Source organism: Falco punctatus, assembly GCF_963210335.1.
Source record: "Falco punctatus genome assembly, chromosome: 7".
NCBI lineage: Eukaryota > Metazoa > Chordata > Aves > Falconiformes > Falconidae > Falco > Falco punctatus.
In genome coordinates this window covers 73261364-73285346 of record NC_137587.1, presented here as the reverse complement: position 1 = coordinate 73285346, position 23983 = coordinate 73261364, and the positions used below count along the sequence as shown (strand labels likewise).

The 23983-nt window shown below is 48.2% G+C and overlaps 1 protein-coding gene across 8 annotated transcripts; it reads right to left on the bottom strand.

Annotated features, from left to right (window-relative positions):
- Positions 1-3358: 3358 nt before the first annotated feature.
- On the bottom strand, positions 3359-23970 carry LOC308067782 (mitotic-spindle organizing protein 2B-like). Of its 8 annotated transcripts, XM_080397180.1 has the most exons (7): positions 15963-23970; positions 15738-15883; positions 15085-15662; positions 13711-14432; positions 13535-13569; positions 11542-13135; positions 3418-3630 (listed from the first exon to the last, which is right to left on the bottom strand). In XM_080397180.1, exons 1-3 carry the CDS (start codon positions 16346-16348, stop codon positions 15424-15426), a joined length of 771 nt encoding a protein of 256 aa, XP_080253306.1. In that variant the 5' UTR covers positions 16349-23970; the 3' UTR covers positions 3418-3630; positions 11542-13135; positions 13535-13569; positions 13711-14432; positions 15085-15423. The 8 variants fall into 8 exon arrangements, with proteins under 8 accessions (XP_080253312.1, XP_080253311.1, XP_080253306.1 ...); XM_080397182.1 differs by lacking the exon at positions 11542-13135; XM_080397184.1 differs by lacking the exon at positions 11542-13135 and having other exon boundaries at positions 3418-3626.
- Positions 23971-23983: the final 13 nt, after the last annotated feature.

The following is a 23983-nucleotide window of genomic DNA, read 5'->3' as shown; positions in this document are numbered from 1 at the left end:
GGTAGATGGGTAGTGAGATGATATACAGCTCCTTTCATATCCCTCTGTTTTCCCACATTTGTGGCTCCCCCAAAGAACCTTGATCCCTCCTTTTCCCCATGTTTGGTTCCTCCCCCTGAACATCCCATAATAAGTCTTGTACAATTCAAAATGTTCTTCCTTGTGCCCTGTAATGTGTCCCTCACCCCTAAGCAGTCACCCTCCCAGTCCAAGAGGTGATCAGGAGAGCCACCCATGGATCATCATGATGGGTGCGACCTCCTAGCCCCCGGACAGCCCTGGGAGCAGCCAGGTCAGGGGATCCCTGGCACTGTGGAGGTTCCCAGGGTTCCTCCACCTCTTGTCCCTCTGCTCCTCTTCATTCACAGAGATGAGCCTTTAATCACATAACCTAATGCTGTCTCATAGAGCCAGGATGGGGCGGCTGCCTGCACCCCAGCCCTGGGGGGAAGCCTGCGTGCATCCACTAGCCCCGAGATGCACCCATGGAGGACGTCCTGCAAGAGCCACCCCACAGAAGCCCTTCCAACAGGAAGTGTGTGCTTTTCCCAACACACCACTTCTTTCTGCACAAAGCCTCAATCTGATCGCTCCCTCTCCCCTCACTGCAGCAGTTTTGGGAGTGAACCAGGCAGGAAAGACCAGCGTTAGCCCCTGCCCCTACCAGCCCTGGCCTCTCTTGCTCCTCTCCATGCCAGCCCTAGCTGATCCTGACACCTCCCATCCCACTCCACATCCTGTCCTGTCCCTTCCAGAGTGCCCCTTGCACCAGCTTCAGAGGATTCACAGCCCCGCGCCTTGCCAGGGCTGGCACTGCCTCGGCCCTTCGTACCCTGGAACCCTGAGGTTGAGGTGCCATGGTGGACTGCCCCAAGGTGCTGCAGCTCAGCCATGCCCCAGCTGCTGCGCCTCGCTGCAACACCACAGGAGCACCTTCTGCATCCTTTAGCTGCACTTTCTGTCGCAGCTCAACCAATTTTCCATTCATCCTGTAGTCCACCCATCCTGGCCTACCTCCTCTGTGAGGTGGCAGGGTCACTCTGGGAGACCACACCGGAACGCTTCCTGAAGGCAAGGAAAACTACCTCCACAATTCATACATCATCCACCCAGCCAGCTGTCACGCCACAGAAAGCAGCCAAAGTCGGGCAGAAGGGCACAGCAGAGAACCCCTTAGACCAAGGTGCTGCAAAAGTTCAAAAGCAACACCAGCTCCAGGAGTGCCTCACCTGCTGCAGTTGTTTTGAAGGACCAGGATACAAAAGCATGCACTGAGCACTTTATACAGCTAGGTACTTGGGAAAGAAGACCAGGACAGCCTGCCCAGGGAAACCAGACATCAGGAGAGAAGTAGCACTGATCTGGAGGTTGAGGAGCATACGTTAGAGCTCAGGAGGATGCAGTGGGGGCCTGGAGCCAGGTGGTTAGGTACAACATAGGAGGTATCCCAAGCTGCAGAGGGATAAAGAAATGCAAGTATAGAACTGGTTAAAGAGGATGCAGTGAACGTGCAGGCAAAACCCATGTTTGTTAGGTACTTTTATTCTCAAGGAGGGTCAATATACTGAACAGAGGTTTCAGTTGCAACTCAAGTCTGCTCACCCTGTTCTAGGGACAAAGACCACTTCCAAGAGAAAAAGCGGCCCTTCAGTTGCTCTTTTTCACTAGCAAACTCAAGTTAGAGCTTCCCAGCTGGTATGCTCCAGTTTGTGCTTTGGGGAGAGTTTTTTCAGGGCGGGGAGAATAGGTGCACTTTCTTAGAAGATCAGAACAGGAGATACCCAGGCCTTGCAAACAAAACAAACAAGTTAATAAGCTATCTCATTTTAATACCTTTCCTACAGCACAGCTACAAGGTGCATTAGTGCAAGCCATGAGCTACTTTGTTCCCATTTCTAACTCCCCCCCCCCCCCGTAAAACTTCTGATGTCTACAGATGAGTACATTGGGTTTACACAGCAAGGCTGGGGGCGGGCATGTACGCTACAGGGGTGGCCTCAGCTGAGCAATCAACAAAGCTGGTGGCAACTCTGTAAGAATATATTTAAGAAAGGACAAAACACCATCCAGAGTGAGGAAAAGAAATACACAAGAAACAATCCTGCTAACACCAAGGGCAGAGCAGAAAGTGGCAGGAGATACTCCTGGCACTGAAGCAGATTCCCCTGCAGTCCGTGGAGGATACCATGATGGAGCAGGTTGTCCCCTGCAGGCTGTGGAGAGGACCACGCTGCAGCAGAGATCCACTGGGACACCTGCCAGGGCAAGCAGGTACTCCATGAACGAACTGGTGTCCATGGAGAGCCCACACTGGAGTAGTCTCTTCAGACTGCCATGTGCTGTGAACACACCATCTTCCTTAAGTACCAAAAGCTCAGGCCGAGCCAGGGTTGCGGAAAAGTAGGCTAATCTTTTTAATTAGCCTGATATATTGTTCAAGAGGAATCTGTAAGGTAGGATTATCTGACCATTATTAATATTCTGCATAAAAACTTGTGCAAAAGCATATTGTACTCTCCAGCATTTTTTCTCTTGGTCAGGAAGAGATCTGAGCACCTGTTGAACTAGGTTCAGTAGATCTCCTGGAGTTTAGGAATGACCATCCATCCCCCACAAAGAATGGAGGCACTTTCTCTTAATCAGGGAAATGGTTTCACTAACAGCCCCTGAGCTACCAAGGCCACAGCAGGCACAGCCGCTCCCTGGATATGCTCTGGAATTATAAATGGCAATACTTAAGTTCTAACAAATCCACTTCCTTAAGATACATGCAAGTAGCTAACACCAAGTGATGAAACAATGCCAGATGAGGGAGAGAATAATCTCATTTAACCTGGCACATTAGGCAAAGTGTTTTGTAACACTTTATAAATGAATAATCACATTAGCATCACTGGAAGGACTACATGTTGTGATTCCGCCATGTAACAGGTCAAACGGGTTTTCAGATTAAGATGCTAAAACCCATGTAAGTGTGCACAGGAAGGGAACAGGGCAACCCCAGTCAAAGCACAAGAACATACCCCACCAGACAATCAGATTTCCAGTGCAAGCTACCATCACAGCAGGGCTCAAGAATACCAATATATGGCCTACATCAGCATTATTCAGCTTGTCATTCAACCCAGCAGACCTTCTGCTGCTACAGCTAGCATGACTGTATCAAAATGGCTTTTAGGGAAAGAGGCAGCAAGAAGCACTGGCTTGCAAGATGTGTCATGACTTCTCTAGAACTTGAGCACTATTCCATGTTTTTCTAGGCTTCACATCTCTGTCTTTGTCCCACGTGCCTACAGGTAATCAATCCCTAGTAGTCTGCATTGCCAAAGGAAGTTTAAGAAATAAGGAACAACAGCTGTTTCATGTATTACAAAACATGTTTGCCAGGTTAATACAACAAAAGCAGTTTTAACAAGCATGGCTTATATACATTGTATTTTGATGCTTGACATTGGTTCCAAGGCTTTATTTAGGTACTGTTGCCTCCTCCACTGTTCTTTCCAGAAGCTCCTGCTTTCTGCAGCCGGCTTGCACTTGGTTGCCGAGGCGTCCTCTGGGCAGATCCTTCCCGGCTGGTCCTTTCTGCTACAACCTGGGTGCCACTGACAGCAGAACTGGTTTTATTTCTACCTGAATAAACAAAATGCATACATTAATTTTCAAGTCCCAACACCCTACATGTCACTACACAGCATTTAAACTGCAAGCACTCCTTCAGAAATCATGCAAAAGGCAAAACTGTATTAGATGTTGCAAATGTATTCAGCACCCAGCACAGAAAGCAAATTTGTGAATTCAGCTCAACAGGCATCACCAAACCAGGCTGCAGTAGGAGCATTCTTAATTTTCATCAGGTTCTATCTACAAAGCAACCAGCCACTTCGTTCTTTACATGCTTGCTTTCATTTGGCACAGGAACACCAGCTCTGCAAACAGCACTTCAAGAAGAACATTAAGAGCATCTAATGTCTCAGGGCTGCGATAAGCGAATTGACGTGCCACTGTCCACCGGTTTCTGAAGCCTGCAATCACATTACCAGATCAGAAATCCTTCTCTTCATGTCACTTCTGTGACCTGCTCATCAAGTTTGAATTTCCTGTCATTTTCTAGTATTTCCAGGAGCTCAGGCTCCTATACAGGACCTACTCACAGATTTTCTCACTGTGTTCAGAAGATGAGTTAAGTCTTCCATCGGCACAACTGGCCATCTCTAAAATGCAATGCAACAGCAGAGAGAAGCAATGGGTAGAAAGGTGGAAGCTGAAAGAGACAAGGGGCACGTAGCCTATCCTGCTGGATTCAGCCAAAGGAGAGAGTGACAGGCTAAGGTGTACTGCAGACAAGTGACAGGAGGGGATAAGTGAAGGAGACCGGCTTTCCTAGCACTGCAGAGAACTACTTCAGATGAGAAGTAGGACTCACATTAGGAAAAACGATAAAGGCAGCATGAGGAAAAAATATCACACCTTTTACTAAGATAGCAAGCTCCAAGAAACATCATAAAAAATTAACAGCAAGGAGGAAACAAACCACAGTAATATAGTGAGCTGCAGTTATGTGCATGCAATTAAAATGAAGAGCGACATTTTAGCAATCACTATCAAAGCAACTTCCAGAATACCATACTCCACACACTGGAGTCTCCGTGGGCATGGTCTGGAAATCATAATCTTGGATCACTTGTGCTATTGACTCCAGAGACTGGAGATACGTCTGTTTTACTTATCAAACCACCCTGTCTCCTTGGAGCAGCTGTCTGAGAACAGCACTCAATTGAGAATACCACAAGTTAACACTAGCCAGCACCAGAAAGATAACCTCAGAATTTCCTAATAAAGAGTATGTGGCCCCTTCATATCTGTGAAGTTTGACAGACTAGGGTGGCAGAAGAAATACATTCACTTATCCCAACCAAGTCAGGTGCTCTTGAAAAAGTCTATTATTGTAAACCACACTAGTGATCTACCAGCAGTTATTATCCCAAGCCAGCCAACCAGCCCTGCAGTCTTTGCAGCTCAAGCACTTGAAGCAGTTTCACTAATGCAAGTATTGTCCATGAAAACAAACTAATTGCACAAAGGCAATATATGATGTCACAGTATTTGAAAGAAAAATTGGCAGGAACAAAAAGCATTATAGTTTACCATGATGCTTTTAGCAATCCAGGACATCCCTATAGGTGAATGCCCCCCCCTTTCTCACATGCATCTATCCGGTAAGAGTACGGGTTCTCAATCTGTGTACAACAACTCTAACCATGTGCACACACAAAACAACTCTAATGTTAAGCACTACTGGGAGTCACACCCTTGATCTTCTGACCTAGTTGCAACAACTTGCTGAGAAATAATCACTTTATTGAAGAGAAGCTGTGCTCTGACATCCTCTTAGCCTCAAAATCACAGTAAACCAAACCAGTTAAATAGCATAAGAAACAACTATATTTTTGGAAGCATCCTGTCCTGATCCACGAACCAGTCAAGAACAGCTCATGAAGTGCAGAGGACAGGCATGGTTCCTAGGCTTCCGTCACCTAAAGCACTATCAGAGATAACAGATTCAATGTAAAGCACAAAAGAAGTTGAACAACCACAAACTCTCTGTAATTCAAGCACTACGATGAACAAAACTATTCCACTGATATTTTCTTTGGTTACACAAGATGTTCCTATCTTGGATGTGTTTGGCTGTCATAAAACAACTGCAACCCAAATAGCTACAAATACAAGAGACAAGCCAAAAAGAGAGCCTTATCAAATACCTCCCCCCACCAAAAGCTGACTCCAAAAGAAGCAGCTACATGTTTATCTCCTCGAGAGCCAGACATAGTTTGAGAAGAATGGTATATGCATTCAAGCAGTGGCAGAAGCATGCCCTCTGCCTGCTAGCTCCCCCCACTAAAACCAGCAGCACCCACTGTGATCAGTCTGGACAACATTAATGCTGATCATCTCTGAAAAAACCCAAGGCCAAAAAGCTACAGATACCTCTAGGAGAGGACTGCCACCAGATACTGAGGCAGGAGTCTGCACGGTGGCACAGGGCAGGAAGACAAAGCTTCAAAGAGCAGAGGGAGGGAGAAGCACCTGCTCGTGCCAAGCAGGAGGCAAGTGAAGACCCATCAAATTCAGGAAAAAAGTCCCAACCCCAAACGTGCTTTCAGAAGTGGAAATCTAAAGCTGTTCCCGTTCAGGCTCCTCTGTACTCACCCTACTGCTTTCCTCAGAAGATCCCTTCCCATCTCTGAGCAGTAATAGGGACTACAGATCTTCTTTCCACTCATAAAAAAAAAAAACAACAAACTGCTATTGGTACATTTACTTGTAACACAGTCAGGGATATCAAGGCTACAACAATCTCAAAATATCTCCTGTACTGCATAATGGCAGTCACTAGGGGCTAGAGCAACCAAGAGAGGACTTTTAAATTCTCCAAAATCCTGCTCCTGTTTCTGTCTCACAGCAGGCCTTACATGAGGCACAGAAAACCAGCTGCCCTTTCTAGACAAGCACAGACTCAATTTTAGGTGTGAATAAAAACTAAACTTCTAAGAGCGTAAGTCCCTCCCTTTTGCAGTCACTATGTTACCTACAGGACTAGAGACACCATTTGCCCAATCACCAGAAGCATGCACAGTGATGGGACTCACTTCAAATCTCACCACCTCCTGACCACAGAAAAATCTCAGACACAGCTAGACTTCACTCCCCAAAGCACTCCCAGTATGACTGTGACTCATTATTCTGAATCCTTCGCCAGACTGCCAGGTCTGCCTTGCAGAGTCTTGCTCACATCCCTACATAAATATCACAAGCAGTCCTCTTCTGCAACAAACCAGCAGGTTCTTGGATCTTCAAAGCTGCTGCCATATCCTTAACAGCTAATACACACACTGGGCTCTCTCCTGACCCAACAGCCTCCCTGAGAAGACAGAGTAAAGCAGACAGGTAAGACTGGCAAAATATGTATCAAAACAATTCAGCTGGATTGTTTTGAAACAGAGGAAGAGGGGAAAAATAAGTAGTTTTCACATGCACTTTCCAAAGTAGTTAACTAAGGCCTTAAGTACGCACTGAGTAGGTGGTCATTATTTAAGCACGTTTTCTCTTGCAAACACTTACCTGAAAAGAAGGATTTGGAGAAAGAAGAGAACATAAAATAAGTGGACACCTACACAGGCCCACAAATTACCTGCACAGAACTTGTACGTTCCTCTCTTCTCCAGCAAGGCTGTTTCTTTGTAATATGTTAGGTATTCAGCTGCATTACTAGGTATCACTACAAAAGCAAGCCTACATTAACAAAGTCCCTATTCAAGATACTGACAAGCCTCCTTAAGTGCTCAAACACTATGTTTTAACACATCAGGTAAGAAGCCTCTAAATGAGATGTCTGAAGGTAGATTAAGGTAGAGAGCAGTTCCCCCCTCCCAGAGCAGAGGTCTGCATTAGTCTCATCAATCTGACAGTCCTTTTCCAACGCAACTCCCTGAAGTAATACTTAATTCTCATCCACACGATGGATGGATTCTCCCTTACTCCAGTACCTATGTTACCTTGTGAGGCTGCCAACTTAAACACCCATTAAGTGTCTGATTTAGCAAAGACAAGGTTTTCATCCACCTCTCCTGCTCATTTGAGAGGTGGCTACCCTCAAGGCTGCTCAGCACAACCACAAGAGCTGCTCTCCCATCTACTGACCAACATGAAATGCACCAGCCTTTTCCCTACAAATCCTCACACGTTTATAGTTGCTCCTTAATTTACTAGTTTTCACATTTGGGATAGTCTGATTTCCTCCCCTTCTCTGACACACAGATTACAGAAAGACAAGATGGAGAAGAGGTCCCCCATTTTTCTCAGACAGCACTATACAGTCTGAATTTATAAGATTTTTTTGAGCATTTCTTTGGTTGCTTGGGGCAGAATAATGAATTAGTTGTCACTCATGAAATCACATCTCATCACTTTGCCACAAAGCCACACATGACAACTCTGGTACTTACAGCATTCCTCTAAATCCCTTTTCTTTCTGTCAGTTCTTGCCCTCACACAGCATGCAAAAGAAAAAAAAGCTTTAAAAACAGCCTGAAAAAACATACTAAAAAAAAAAAAAAGTTTTGCCAGTGCAGTATTTACCTCAAATACCCAGCAGAGTGGAAACCTAGGGTCAACCTGCAAACCTTCCGTGGGGGAAGCTGACAGGAGAGATACTGACACTGGCCAGAGATTGCCAGTCCTCTCTGCTACCTGCTCACCTTGACAGCACTCCCAGTGCCACCCGAGTCCTGGTTTTAGCTAACCATCCACATTATCTTGCCCATTTATGTCCATCACACCTACAGCACATATAAAAACATTACACAGAACCACTCATGCTACTGAAGGGATCCCAATACCTTCAGGGAATACATCGGCACACAGTATTTTCTCTTGAACTGTGGCCTGTTCAAAAGCTGCCAGCTTCTCCAATGGGCAAAGCCACAAACTCAAAGCTAACCATTTGGCAAGTTTGCAACAGGCTCCCACCATATGAGAAGCACTGCAAAGAACATAGGACACTTAAAAATATGAGTACGGAAGAAGCTTGTGCCTCTCATAATGCATTTTTTTCCCAATTCAAAAGTTACTCAGATGGGAGGAAATCTTTAACAGATTCCTTCTCAAAAAGACAGTAGTGCAGGCTGCATCACAACATCTGATACAGCTTTTTCTTCATTTTATGGAGTCTACCTTTTGAATGAGAAGTTTGTCTAGACTTCAGTTTTCAAAGTACGTTACCCAGAGCAAAATATATTTTCCTGGGAAAAATGAAGCCACCTCTTGGGACTAGGCCCATGTCGGGTCTTAAGCATTCCAAGCTAGACTTTTTGCAAGTTATTCCTGGGACAAGGAAAAAGAAATAAAAGCTATTTATCTGCTGTTTCTGCTGAAGTAGAAAAGACTATTTCACTACCCATCACCTGTATTTTAAGAGTATCAAAATTTATGATGACCTCCCAGGAGAGGAAAGAAGCTGGAACTTTCAACCAAGGGACTGTCAACCATTCAAGAAAGTATAGTACAACTGATCATTATTTTAATCAGTTGTAAAATACCTGACATTAGCACCTGCAATCCACAAAATACTTCACCGTAATTTCTGTACCACAAGATGAACAAGGTCTATAAACTGAAGCTGTTCAGGTGCTTATAGACTAAAGAAATGCCTACAATACAGAAAAGTTACAATAAAAAAAAAATATGTTCTGGAATGGCAGACTAGGGGGAAAGGAGAGGGAAAGCAACAACTCCACATCAGGGATACTCTGAACATAAAACTTCTTGCCCCATTTAATTACAAAGTCCATCATTTCACAAAACAATAATAAAGGCATCTAATTCAAAAGGGCATGTAGGATGAAGATCTTGAAGGTGATCTAGTGGCTCTTTAAGGAATTTAGGAAATCCACTTATTGGAGTGATATTGATGACACACTGAAAAATAGAGTACAAGTGAAGCAACTAAGTAAGAAAATAATGATCAGGACTGTATTAGTCCTTTGATTAGTCCCGTAAGTCACCTACAGATCATTCTACAGATTTTGGTTTGTTTCATGGAAGACATACAGACCACGAAGTGTCCAAGTACAACATCTACAGGTGCATGGCACGATTAAGAACACATTGCTATCAGTTACATCCCATGGATATATTTTATCTACAATTAAAGCATAATAGCCAGTATAACCAACAGAAGAATTCACTGCATGATGTATAAAACCCAGATTAAATACATTTAAGAGAAGTCCTTAGGCGATGCATTATCCTTGTCAGCTACTTTATCTCCTTAAATCAGAAGTCTGTGTTAAAAATCCCAGATAAAGTTGAACCCTGAGATAATGCAAGGCTGAGTAAATGCAGGGATGAGTAGAAAGAGGAATGCAAAGCAGCTAGCAGCACCAGCCAGCAGTACCCATGAGGGATGTCAGTCACCATGGGCCCTTGCAGCAATAGCTGTCACCCCAAAAGGCTGACCACCGCCGAAGACATAATACACAGAGAAAGTGCAAGAAACAAGAAGTACAAAAAAGGGATAAACAGGGATGGCAAGGGGAACACATAGGGAGGACAAAGCTGGCAGCAAGCTGGACAGAGGGATATTTAGGGAATTAACTGAAGAGCAACACTTAGAACTGGGACCTTGATCATATCTAAACATCTACACAGGAACAAAGTTAAAAATGTGGGGCAGAAAAGGACCTGGAACTCTCAAAAGCGGGTTTTTTTCCACACAGAGAAGAACACACCCTGTAAACCCTTCACTGAGCCCGTGGCTGGTGGTGGGCTCAGTGGCTTTTCCAACAGGCACCTGAGCGTGACAGTTTCATAGGGTAGGAAAGCATTCTGACCCCTGCTATGCACAACAGGAGGCTGCAATGTTTCCTTTCAGCCTTAAAATCCATAGATCAAGCTAGAGGTCCACAATGGAGACAGGATTTTGAAAGTGGAACTTATGCTGGGAACGCATTTAGTATGAGGAATTAGCTAGGGCAAAGCTTTGGGAAGTAACTTTACGGAAGACACTTGGGTTGGGGAAGTGGGGAATGTGGAAAAAAAGAGCCGGAGTCCAAAGAGTGAGAAAAGCATCAAAGAATATTCATCAGTCTAGAGAAAAAGAAAAAAAAGAGCAGGGCATTGACATATGCATGTCAATAGAGAGGTAGAAAACTGTAGGGAAACCACCAGGTTTGAGGGCTGGCTGATGGGAACAGAAAGCATGGAAATAACCCGTAATAAAACAGCATGTTTAGCTACACAAAGGTAAACTGCACGTAGCTAGTCTAGGCCAAAACTGCCCTAGCGGGGTTGCACGCCTCCTCCCTGCATGTACAGCAAGAAATCACCTGGATATCCTTTATCTTTAAAATCAGCTCTTTCCGTTCCAAAACAACAGCTGTTGAAGAACCATTTCAAATGTAGCTTGCATGAAGCTGTACCCAGCTGAATATGCCAGATGGATGTTCCGATACTCAAACACAGTAATATGGAGCCAGCTATCATGAATTCAGTTACCAGCAAACACAGCTCCATGCAGAATAGCATAGCTATATTATATGGGGAAATGCAAGATGAAGTCATTCATATTAGACTCCCGGTTGCTTTAGCTGTACAGAAACTGAAGTAACTACCAGGGGCATTCCACTCCACCACCACCACCCACCAGTAGTTTTGTTCAGAAATGCTGTAACCGTCTTTTTTTAGCTGCTTTAAAAACCTCCCTGCACCATGATGGGCTGAGAAGCCTAAGCTAGTATCTCATTGTTACTGATAAAACTTGAGCAGAGCAGCCCTGGCTAATCTTCAGTGAGATGTGGATTAATTCAGCCACTTGTTTGTCTTCTGACAAAGGAGGAAGCATGGGAGAAAGAGCAGATACACAGAGCTGAAGGACACCGTGCAAAGTAGCTTGGCAAGCTTATAAAGGACAATCACTGTTCTTTGTATTAGCCCAAGGAGAGTCCCAGCTACGCAGAGGAGGCATCTCCCATCTCCAAACACCTGGTCCTGCACGGAAGCCGCACCATCATCTTCTTAAACAGAAGCAGCATCTTCCAAGAAGAGACACCAGGGCCAACAGCAGATACAGCTTCAGTGCCCCTTCCTCAAAGCAGCTCCTAAAGGTAAAGGAGGCAAGGCAAGCCAAATGCTCCTGCAGAACAGATCCAGCCCAGAGGACGTGCCCAGCCACCCTATTAACACTTAACTCCACTCCTGAAAAATAGACTTGGACTATGCCCAGAATGAGACAGCTCAGTGAAATGAGGAGCAACTTCTCTTCAATTTCAGCTAGCTGGCCACTTCTTCAATTTAAGGAGAGAAAATCACTCTGCTGAAGGTATGCTGATTTTAATGGGATATTTACTTCAGCAACACGCTTTCCCCCAAGAGCTACAGTAAAACAGGCTCCTGTCTTCAGCTATAAAATTCAAACCCTTATTAAGCCTAAGGTGGCCTGGTAAAACACAAACAAGGCTGGCACCGATGGCCCGGTCCTGCTTTAGATCATTACCAATTTCCATGAACTGAGAAATCTCTCAGGACACCTGTTTGTTTTCATGACCTTCAACCAGGAGTCCCATTCATCTTTGTCAGACATTCCAGGCACATTGCTCCAAGTGTCTATACAGCACCACTGAGTCTGACATAAGCTAGCCAAAATTTGCATAAAGCTGCAATTAAAGCTGCAGAAGCTTGTTCACTTGCACTCGATGCCCATCTTGGGTCAGGCTGGGCACTGAGCTAAGATAGCCCCTGCTTTGACTAAATCACGGCAAGCACAGACATGTGCCTTCCAACCGAGAGGCTACAGAAACATACCCTCAAGAAAGAGAGCTGCACAAAATATGTGGTCTTCTCAATGAGATCTTACCAGCACTTCTTCACAGAAATGAAGACACAGGACTACGGTCATGACAAGCCACTGCTGAGCTTAAGTTCTGCTCAAAGAATTTTCTGAGAAAGTTAGTTTTTCAGTGGTGACTTTATTCACAAAGCAATTAGCTGATGTCAGTGGGTGCTGGCTGCCAGCAAAGTCACTTGTGCTGACAGAAACTAAAAAGAGAAGTTTTCATTCAAAGTGAGTTATGGCTCAAATTAAACACAAGCTTCCGGAAAAATAAAAAAAAACTGACACAGTTGGGGAAGACAACCTTCTGGCAAGATGTGCAAGTGCTGCTCATCAGAATTTGGTCAGGACCGAGGGTGATGACAGAAAGGAAGCCAAAGTGCCCCTTCGGCACCATTACTGAACACCAGCTTGCAAAGACAGCAAATCCAAGCTCAGCATTCAATGTTTTACACATCAGCAGTGAACTGTGGCTTGATGGGCAAGATGAAGACATATTCTACCATTGTGAAATAAAGCAGCAATGGGAGACACTGAAGGCCAAACACTGAATATTTACCATGAGCAGCGCAGAGGTAATGCCATCTTTCTTTGAACTTCACTACACTGGTTCTGAGGGCTTGTTCCAGTGCACTTGAGGATATGAACATGTGGATTTTAAAGCGAAACCACGGAGAGAAAAATCTGGCCAGACATACTAGGACTGCAATCTGACTTGGGCACCATCTCAGACCAGGATATGCTCTGCTAAAGATGTAGAGTAAGCACCCCAATTGATGCAGGGTGAAATTAACAATGAAATTAAGCTCTGGAGACAGATACTAATTCCTGTAAACACACAGCCTCTCTAAGGTGCTTGCAGCACCTCAGGGTGGTAGGAGGCAATGGTTAAGGGAATATCAACTCTGCCTTAGGGTTTCTGGCTTTTCCTCTTGGGAAATTTAATGCTGATTAACAAACAAGTTGCCATCTGACCATTTCAAACCTGGGCTGGCCTACTGCTAGCTAAAACTAACTCATGGCAGTGGCCCAGTGCTAGGGGAAAAGATATAAATCTCATTTTTACAGGAAATACCACACAAACAGCATACATGACAGAACAAAAGCTACTCCAGATTAACAGACAGACAAGAACAAAAACCTTACCAAAGTTCCTTCATAGTTTGAGCGGCTCATCACACCTGAAGCACCAATGAAGGAGGAGAAGAAGAGAGAAAAATTTGACAGCATCTTTTGTTCAAAATCACTGCTTTTTTTGGAGATGTTTCAACGTGGTACCGAATAGCATGCTGCTTCTTACTTGAAATATTCAAGTGCCATACCTCTCTCATTTTGCTCAGGAAAAACTAGTCAGCCGGTGTCTTCTTTTTCCCCTGTGCATATTTAGAGTCACTTCTCAATCACATGTGAGGCTGTTCTCTGTACCACAACCAACTTCTCTGCAGGAAATTCTTAATCAGCAGCATCTCTTGAGAAAGGGGAACCTGTTCATGGTGAAGCCCATGGAGTCCTGGCCACTTTATTCATGAACTCCAATTCCCATTTGGACTTTAGCAAACTTCCTCAGAGTTCCTGTGCAGCCATGCTCAGTTGCTCAATGAAGTGAATCTCACCCACCTGCCATGTGGGAATCTACACCAGAAGCAGCAGCCTCTGCTACTGTGAAGGTGCCTTGGGTTGTGGCATCATCACCCTTACCCTAAAATTGACTGCTTATAGCTGGTCACATGAATCTTGCCTTTCAACTTTACTTTGTATAGCACTTACCACCAGATGTGCAACCACAGCCATGACAATGAACACCCTGTACCACCAAGGCAGCCTCAGCAGTGAGGCTAGACTAAGCGGTACTACACTATCATGACAGGAAAACTTCACTTTCCCCTCCAACCCTGCTCTGGTTACCTAAACTGCAAAGCTTGCCTTTCTTGACCCATTCTCTGTGTTCTCAGCACAGTTCTTGCTGACAATCACTTTTCAAAGTTTTGCCTCTAAACTCATCATGGTCAACAGAGACCCATCAGCTACAACAAGAGTTTTCACCCTGAAACAGAGAAAGGGAAGGAGAACAGGACATGACAATACAAACCAACTTGACCTCATCCATTTCTAGGCTCCCGCTGTGTGAACAAGCACACCCATGTTACTGGTACAGGAGTGCTGAGGGCATGCAGCAAGCTGAGCTTTCAGCATGCAATTTTGTTCTTGGCACCACAGACAACAATCACAAAACCTTGCTGTTTTGGCCACTGCCCCTTTCTACTATATTTCTGAGCACAAAAGAAATAAGAGCGTTTCACGGTAACTTCAAGCTTAGTGACAGTGGACTTATTCTAGCTACCTCTTTTAAAATGTTTTGGAAGTAATCCACAGAAGTTGTGAGCTACCTATCAGCCAAAAGTCCATTCAGTAAGTTTAAGGAGTAAGCAAAAGTTTTATTAGAAGTGGTTTGGAATAAAGTTTTTTATATATATATATATATATGCCACAACTCCAGGTCTACATTCGTTACTGTCCACAAGATTAGAGCAATAATGGAAAATAATTACATTCAAAAGCAACTGCTATTTTAGCCAACAAACCCACGCAGCTTCCCATTTCAACCACCTACATACCATCCACCGGGCGTGCAAACCCCCGGACAAGCGACAAAAACTGCACCGGGACACAGCAGAGGAAGCATCGCAGCTCCTCACCTTTTCCAGGGATTCCTTATGTACCAGGAACTTTTTTCAGTTAGATACAAGCAAAGCACCACTGCATGATGCTGTGTACGAAGGGCTCTTTTTGTCAAGGGCTGGTAGGGCAGAGGCAGGAGGCTGCCAGACCCAGCCCAAGGGACTGCAGCAACCTCCCCCCCGGCATTCCGCCCGGCTCCTGCGCGCCCGGCCCCCTACGCTGCCTGAAAATAATAAAAATCCGGAAAAAACGGGTGCGGGCAGCAGGGAGGGGGTGCGGCGGCCCAGGCCCGGGTGTGGCGGGGCTCCCCCTGCGCAGGGCCCCGTGCAAAGCCCCGCCGGGCCCGGCCCCGTGGCTCACACCGAGCGGGCCCCCCGGGGGCCGGCCGGGCCGCTCCTCGGGCCCAGCCGCCCGGCCCGCGGCCCCCTCCCCGCGGCGGGGCGAGCGGCGCGGCCGGCGGGAGGCGCGGGGGGGCCATGGGGGAGCGGCGGGCAGGCCGCGGGCAGGCCCCGTGGGGGCGGCGGGCGGCCCATGACCCGCGGCGGCCGCAGAGCCGAGGCGGGCCGCACGGGCGCCCGGCCGTCCTCGGGGGACTCTGCGCAGGGAGAACACGGGGATTAGGGCCCGCCGCCAGCCCGCCGCCCTCTGCCCGCCGCTGCCCGCCGCCTACCTCGGGTGTCGGCGGGAAGCGGCACCGGCGCCGCAGGGGCGCCGCCCTCGAGTCCCGGCAGCAGCCGCTGCCCAGCGCACATGGACTTTAGTACCTGGAAGACGGCGAGCGGCGCCACGTTCATGCGCAGCAGGTCCAGCAGCACCCTGCGGGGACACCCGTCAGCGGAGGTACCGGCACCGGGGCCACCGGCGGTCGCCATCGGCGGTCGCCCCCGCCACTCACCGGAACACCTCTGGGTCCAGTCCGCTACCCGCCGCCTGCGCCAACTCGAACAGCTCCCCCTCCTCCGCGCTCAGCAGCTGCTTCCGCCGCAGCCGCGCCTCCGCCATCGCCGCCGCCGCCATCATCCCTCCTGCTGCCGTCTCCGACATGGCGGCGCCCCCTCCCGGCCCCTTACCGCACCGCCGCCCCGGCAGCCCGCGCTGCACGGCCCGGGCCCAGGCCCCTTTCCTCCTGCCCACGCGCGCCCGACAGGGGGCAGCGGCGCTCCAGCTGCAGCCGGGGCTGCCCGGAGGCCCCCGGGCCTCCTCCGTCCGAACCCGCTTCGGGCTCCCCGGCAGTCCCCCGGGCCGGCTGCCTGCGGCCTGGGCCCGTAAAGCGGCGCTCATGGGGGTTTCTGGGTGTCCTCCCCAGGCTGCCCTTCAGATGCACTGTGCGTGCCTGCCTTTGCCGCTTCCGAGGCTACGGGCCTCCCTCCGGCTCCCCGGGCCTCCCTCCGGCTCCAGGCCCGGCCCCAGCTGGCTGGAGGGGACCTGCCGGTGGCCCCCCCTACCTCTCGGTTTAGTTACACCGGCCTCCTTTCCTCAAAGCAGACAGCTGCCCCAACCTTCAAATCGGAGGCCTTGGTCATCATCCACCAGGCTGTGGCTCCCTGCACCAACCCTTTTCAGCTGCTTTTCCACAAGCTGTCACACTTTTAGCTGAGAAAAAATGTGGTGGGTTTTTATTCCTACAGGAATAGACACGCTAAGTACATGGTGGAGGAGATCACGGTGAGGATCCTGAGCTTTCCCTGTGTCCACTTCTCTGTGGGCAGGTGGACATGTCCTTGATGTAGCCAGCAAACAAGGACGACAACCTCACTCCCTTGCTGGATTTCCACTTGTATTTTTCCCACTGGAAGACGGAAATAGCTGGTTCTCCTCATTGTCATGGTAATTTGGGTGACTTTTCTTTGTGTGACCATCCTCTGCCCCCAAAGTGATCCAGATCCTGTATCACGGGGAGCAACTCTGGATTTTGGGTTTAATCTCCTGTCCCTGGACAGGGGTAGGGAACGGAGCTAGTGAGAGACAACGGGAGCGCTTTGGGCCACGGGCAGTGGAGCAGATTTGGGTGCAGAGAAGCCATATGTGCCAGCTGCCTCGTGAAGCTACAGGAAGATAATCACCTGTGTTTATACATCCCAATGTCCACCTCTGCCAGGCTGCAGCATCTCTAATGTGTTTCAGTTCCCAAGCCAGCAGAGACCATCTGGCATTGTAGGGGGAAGAAAACTGGAAATTTGGGTCTTGAGTGGCATCATGGTGAGGAGACGTCAAGCTGAGATTGAAGTTCCTCCATCTAAATGGAAATAAGCATCACCTCCACCATCGAGAGAGGGGGGAAACATCTCTCCCTGCTCCCCCCATCCCAGCACATACAGAGGCTATGGACAGACCAGCTGCGCTGCTGAATGGATAGCAGAGCACCAGGGCATGATGGAGGGATGCCCTGCCCCCCTCCCCTGGCATCACCATGAAAGACCCCATCCCATCCCTGCATCAAGCCGCAGGAGAGAGCTGCTTCTGCTCCACACCCCAACCAACCTGCAAATGTGTTGAAATCATCACCCGCCACCAGGTGACTGGACCTTGTGTCCTGATGGTTCAGCCTTGCTAACAGACAGACGTTTACTGCAGCTGCCAAAATGGGAATGAGATGTACAATGATAAAAGAAGGATCTTGCTGCTAATGGCCCTGAGCAGGACCAGCCCAGCAGGGACGATTATCACCGTGATGATAGTGGGAGCAGCTGCTGCCATTGTCTGTGGGGCCAACAATGCCAGAGCCACAAAGCTTGAGGTCACCCTGAATGATGGTTGGACTTTCAGAAGGACCCTCAGCTGAGTGGGGCAGTGCAGAGTCTGCCATGCAGAGGGCACTGGGCAACATCCCTGTGCTTGCTCTCTTGCCTGCTGTGGTGTATGATGTGCTGCTGCTTCCTTTGGGACTGAATGGAAGTTAAATAAATGCAAGGGCAAGTGCCCTCACCACATAGGTGATGCACTCTCCAGTCCTTCTTGGTCCCACCTAGAGCACTTCCCCCAGCCCATGGTGTCTGGGAGCTCAGCTACAAGTCACAGCGGAAGAGGGCAAGATGTTTTTTAGCTCAGCTCCTCTATGGAAAAAAGGAAAACCAGAAACCACATTCCCTATGACAAACTGGAGAAGTCTCAGTTTGTACCTCCTCCTTTCCAGCCCCAGCTGGCAGCTCTCCCTGCATGCTCTGGTCACCAGCATCACAAATAGGGCTGGAGACTTTCCCAGGGCAAGGGATGGGAGACCCTTCCTCTCCTGTGCTTCCATCACAGGCTGCTGTAGGCCATGGCTGTGGATCATGCCTTCCTCACCTTTCTTGGTGTAGGCCTGGATGGGCACATTGTGCACCTTCTTCAAGTGACAACACTCTTCTCTGGACTGTATGGTCTCTTTTGCCCTCTGAAGGATTTCTGGGGTCTCTGGTATCCCAGTTTTCCCCTTTTGCTCTCCCAAGCCAACAGGTCAATAGAGAAAGTCACTGGGATGCCATAAACATCCCCTGAGAAGACCTCAGTTACTGGAGCTGCAAGCTGGGTAGCACCTAGGACTCTGGCTTAAATGACATTTGGTGGGACACTGGGTCTTCCTGCCTGCCAGAGACACCCTCCATTACCTCTGTCTGGCAGGACTTTAACACCTAGTCACCACACAGCCCATGGTTTCCATAGCAGGACATGAGCTAGGACAGCCCAGGATGGTAGTGCCAGGCTGCATCTCAGCCCTTGTAAGATACAGTTACAAGAGGGGCTGAGCAGATGGGGGCAGAGGAGGCTCACACAGTCTTTGTGTGCAGAAGGAAAAGGGATTTAGGAGCAACACAGAACCTGCTATCTTTACCATAAATTACCTGCCAGAGTTGGGGGTTGCTCAGATGTCAAAACATGATGCTGGTGCCTTGCACACATGCAGAAAGCACCACTGCAATGTGCCTATCCAGGCCCCGCAAGGCACCTGCATGGGAAAGCAGCTGATGCACATGCAATAAAGCAGGATATTATGAGCACACGGAGACCACACTGTGCCACATGGAGTGCCCACCCCATTGCACATGCAGTAAACACAAGACTGCTGCATGCACAAGGGGGAAATCAGGCACTGTTCCCCTTGGAGAGGGGCAGTGGCATGCATGAGAAATTACTTAAAGTGCTCTGCATAGAGGCAAAGAGATGATCTTGAGCCTTCCCCGTAAATCAGGACACACTGTGCACAGAGAAAGCACACTAAAACAAGACATGGTATGAATTTGCAGAGTGGTAACCGTTAATGCGTGCAGTAAATCAGGATGTGCTGTGCATGCAACAGAGAAGGTGTAACACTGCATATGGACAGTAAATCACAGTGCACTGTACATGCACAGCAAGACTACCCTGTACAGGAACAGTGACAGAGGACACACATGGGCAAAGAGCCCGTCAGTCGCATGCAGGCACAGGTCAGGACTTGTGTGCTGCCATTTAATGGGGGGAAATTCATCATCTGTACATTTATCCTGGAAATTAAAAGAAAGACTTGTAGCTGTGCAGGTCATTAAGCTGATCAAGATGTGAAGGATAGAGAATGCCTGATGCATGACTGCTAGATGACAACATGCTTTGAATGCATGAGATGAGGGTCAGCCCAGAGGTTCTGCATGAGATCCGGGAGAAAAAGAGCAAGGTCATCTCACTGTGAAGGAAGGACCAGATTTAGGATAACCTGGATATGGCTCAAATAGCAAACAAATGCAGCAGATAAGCCTCCCACATTCAGAAAAGGGAAAAGCAGGATTAAAATATATCTAGACTTTCATACCTTTCAGAGTCTTTTTTGAAGGAAACACAGCTTCAAGATAGGAAGGCAAATGGAAACAGAATTTATCACATTGTCCCAGTGTAATGTAATGATTTTTCTGTGGTAGTTAACTTAGACAAGGTGATACAGCATATTTAGGCTACTTAGATTTAAGGAAAGATTTTGATTTGCACCCAGCATGCACCACTTCCTAAAGCTGGAAGTAATGGGTATGGATAAAGCAGAGGAAGAACCAGCTAATAAAGTAAATTATGGGTTGTATTAAAATGGGTGTCTCTGAGCAAAGAGATGCTTCTCGCACTGTTTCTCCACCCCAGTCTTGGGATGACCCCACTAATGTTAATAGCAAGCAGTGCAGGGCTGGGGATGTGGAGTTGTCATACCTGGGATGCCTTTTTGGGAGGGACACAGCCACATCACTAGCGAGGCACTGGGAAGATCTCACCCAGAAGATCTGCCCAAGTATGCTCTTTTGGAGATACGCCTCCAAAATTGTGCAAGGCAAAGGAAAGAAGTGCTCACAAGCATAGACTGAAAATAAGGTGGAGGCATGGATGTTTTGGGTCAATTTTCAAACAGGGTACCAGGAGCAAATAGCTGGTTTGAGACCATGCTGGGGAAGCGTACCAAAGGGACTGAGCAAGGGTGGTCTCTGAGTTAGAAGCTGAAACACGCCTCTCGTGTCAAATATGCTGGTCTTTATGAAAAGATCTGAAAGGAGGCATTCAGCTGAGCCACTTGTATACCACATGCATGTGTGTGCTATGTATGTGCTACACTTCACGTTTTGCTGGTAGCCTGCAGGGATCAGGAATAAATTTCTCTCCTTTGCTGTAAACTTTGGCAACTGAGCTGCTGGGTTATTTGATCCTTCTGCAGATCACTGTGGTTTGAGACAGAACACAGGGCACTCTGTTACATTCTGTGATATTCAAGCAAATTAGGCATCACTTCTAGGACTGAGGTTTTTAACTAATCACTAGGGAATTTCTCCAGGCCAGAGGGGCAGGAATGGATGATGGATCACACCCTACACACATCTGAGGGCTTTACCCAGTCCCACAAGGATTAGTTACTGGCAATGCTCTCCAGCTTCTGAGGTGTCAGAGAGCCTTGCTGGCTTATGCTGGGGTGGGTGGTGAGGTAGATGTCAAGCTTAATGCTGATCAAAGTGCTTCATTTCCAGCAGGTGGGAGATGTTAGGGACTATGACACAGTTTCAGCAAACACAGCCCAGCTTCCAAGGAGGTCAATCTCAAAATCTGCCCTACATCAGTATTTCACCCGTCTTGAATGCCTTCCTCCTGCAAGACTACACCTTTTGGCCAGTAAAGCCCTGTCCAGGAGTAAGCACAGCCCCAAGCTGGCTCACCACCAGGCAAGAGCATGTTACCAGCACTGCTAATCCAATTATAAACCAAATTTCCTTCCCTCATTATCACAGCCTGCAGCACGTTAAAACAGCTCAGTGATAATGGAAGGCTTAGCAAGGGACTAGAGATCAGGTGATGAATGACAGAGCTGTTTCACTTGCAGGAAGGAAAAGGACAGAAGCATCCGGGAGGACATGAGAGATTGCTGGGACAAGTGGATTAGGAAATGCTACAGACAAAGGTCTCTGGTCAACCTTCATGCTCCCGACAGGGTTAACCTCAAAGCCACATCAGGTTTCTCAAGCCCTTTTCAGTCCCGGGGATTAGCATCCTCATGAATAGGGATCCCAGTCACATCTAGCCCCACTGCCCCACTGCTCCCACCTGCCCCATTCCCAAACAACACACTTCAGTTACTGGATGGCAAAGGTAGCACTGAAATACCCTTTAAGAGAGATTCAGTTCAAATTATCTGGGAAGCTCCTGATCAGCTTGCATCACAAAGGATGCAATGCACCAGCCAGACCCAGAGTCATATACTTCCTGTGAGAATCCTGAAATGAGACACCATGGGTCCAAAACCGACCCAGGACCTGCTTGGATCTGCCCCATTTGAGAAGATCAGGGCCATCCACTGACCCGATGTCAACCTGCGGGCTGGGTCTTTGCTACAGCTCTGCATCCTGCACCCCGCTTCTACATCTTTCTTGTTGGACCTCCTCCACCACATGAGGGCCCCCCATAGGGAGCTGGAGGCATTGCCCTCAGGTTGCCGTGAATTTGAGCCCTCTATCCCCGGTGTCCAGTTTCTCCTGCTAATGCTATGAAAAGGAGGAAAAAAATGTAGCTGGGCTTAGGGCAGTGCTGCTCTCCACAAAAAAGCCCTTCTTGATTTCAGACAATGCTAACACTGCTTGGAGCAGGAGAGTGGACTAGAGACCTCCCAAGCTCCCTTCCAACCGAAGTTATCATATGAGTGTAGCCAGATCAAAGGAAGTGGTTATTTCCCTTTATTTGGCACTGGTGAGGCCACATCTGGACACTATGTCCAGTTTTGGACCCCAAGTACAAGAAGAGAGTCTAGCAGAGGGTCACTAGGATGGTCAGGGCTGGATGAAAAGGGATGCAATTGCCTGAGGGAGGATTGAGAGCTGCTTAGCTAAAGCACTTGGACAAAGCTCAGCTTCAGAGCAGTCCTGCTGTTTCTGGTCTGTGACTGTCTCTGGGGACCTGGTGCAATGCACACTGGTCTCACACCTCTTAGTACTCAGCAGGGATGCCCCGAGATGGAGCCAGGCTGCTTGGGCAGGATTTCACTGTAAGGCTGCAAGCCCGCAGATAAAGCAGCACTGGCTGCCAGGCCATTTGCCCACTGCCAGAGTTTCTTGAGAAAAACAACCCACAATACATTGGGAGGCTCTCCTGTGCCTTCACCCCCAGCTGTGTGGACCCAAGAAGCCTCTGCTTTCCCACCTGTGGCCACAGAGGAGGCAGAGTATCCCCCAGAAAAAGCTCTGCCCTGGAGCGTCAGGGCACAACAGGGCTGCTAAGAGTCCTTGAAACCTTTTAAATGCAGCAAGGGCATCCAAAAGCATCTCTGCAGATTTCTGCATCTCCAGCCCTTTCTTCAGGCTCTGGTGTGGCACTGTTGAGAGAAAAACCCTACAGCTGGAGTTGCCTCCTTCCCCATCAAACAAGATGCCTCCCTGGGATGGAGAGGCAGCCAGGGGTGCAGGGGGGAGATGCCAGCAGCCAAGCTTGACTGTAAGGAGACACCAGCGCCCAAGGAGCTCATACCGCTGCCTTTTAAGGAGTGGCAGAGGCTGAAGCATCCTGGAACAGACCACCAGTTTCTGCAGGCTCCCAACCATGGCATGCACTCAGGAACCACACTGGTCATGCCTCATGGTGCCTACAGTAGCTCAAAACCATGATGGGTAGCCAAGACAGCGATCCCCTGGCTACAGGTTGTATCTGAGAAACCTCAGAGTCACAGATAGACAGTAGAGCAAGCTGCAGCTGCGTCACTCACCCTCCAGGGTCCCCATGGTCCCATCAATCACTTCTTACCTGCAGTGAACCAGCAGGACCAGCTCCTTACTGGGAGCTGGCAGTGGAGAGGATGATGCTTTTTCACAAAGCCTTCATCAAGCCACTGCTAACACATCTCAGCGACACCACAAGCACTTTGCTCTGCTGATGCAAGAGGTTTCGCTGGTCCATCAGTGAATTTGCTGCTGCCATCCCCTCTGCTGAGCACAGCAGGACCACTCAGGGAGTGGAGGAGAAAGGGAATGCACTGCAGGAGAGTAACAGCGAGACCAAAGACCAAGCTTAGTCTGAAGCATGGATGGAGGAAATATACCTGCATGGCTGCAGTAGCAGGCAACACCAGGAACAAGGTTAAAAGTCAAGGTATGCATTAAATGCTACAGAGCACCAGATGTAGCTTCAGCCAAATGAAGACAGAGCAAGCTGGCCCAAATACAAGGTGTCAGGAAGACAAAGAACAGGACTGGAGCCAGTAAATACTCAAGAGGAGGAGAACAGGAGATCTGTGAACTTCAGGGATTTTGCCCAAGATTTATGAGGGGTGAAGGAAAACAAGAGGCAAAAGATCCCCAAAAGCACCCCCTTCTACAAGGAATAACAGGTGAGTCCAAAATCAGCTCATTGCAGCCCACAAAGGGTCCCAAAAACATACCAAGGACATGACCACTGGTGTCTTGTATCCCTTGTCTCAGATGACGGAGCTGGCTGGACCACTCAGACACACAA

Coding starts and splice junctions, on each gene's coding strand:
- LOC308067782 (XM_080397179.1), bottom strand. CDS start 16,348: ATGAGCGCCGCTTTACGGGCCCAGGCCGCAGGCAGCCGGCCCGGGGGA. Junction 15,884..15,962: donor CTGGACCCAGAGGTGTTCCG/GTGAGTGGCGGG, acceptor GTGTCCCCGCAG/GGTGCTGCTGGACCTGCTGC. Junction 15,663..15,737: donor GCTTCCCGCCGACACCCGAG/GTAGGCGGCGGG, acceptor CTCCCTGCGCAG/AGTCCCCCGAGGACGGCCGG.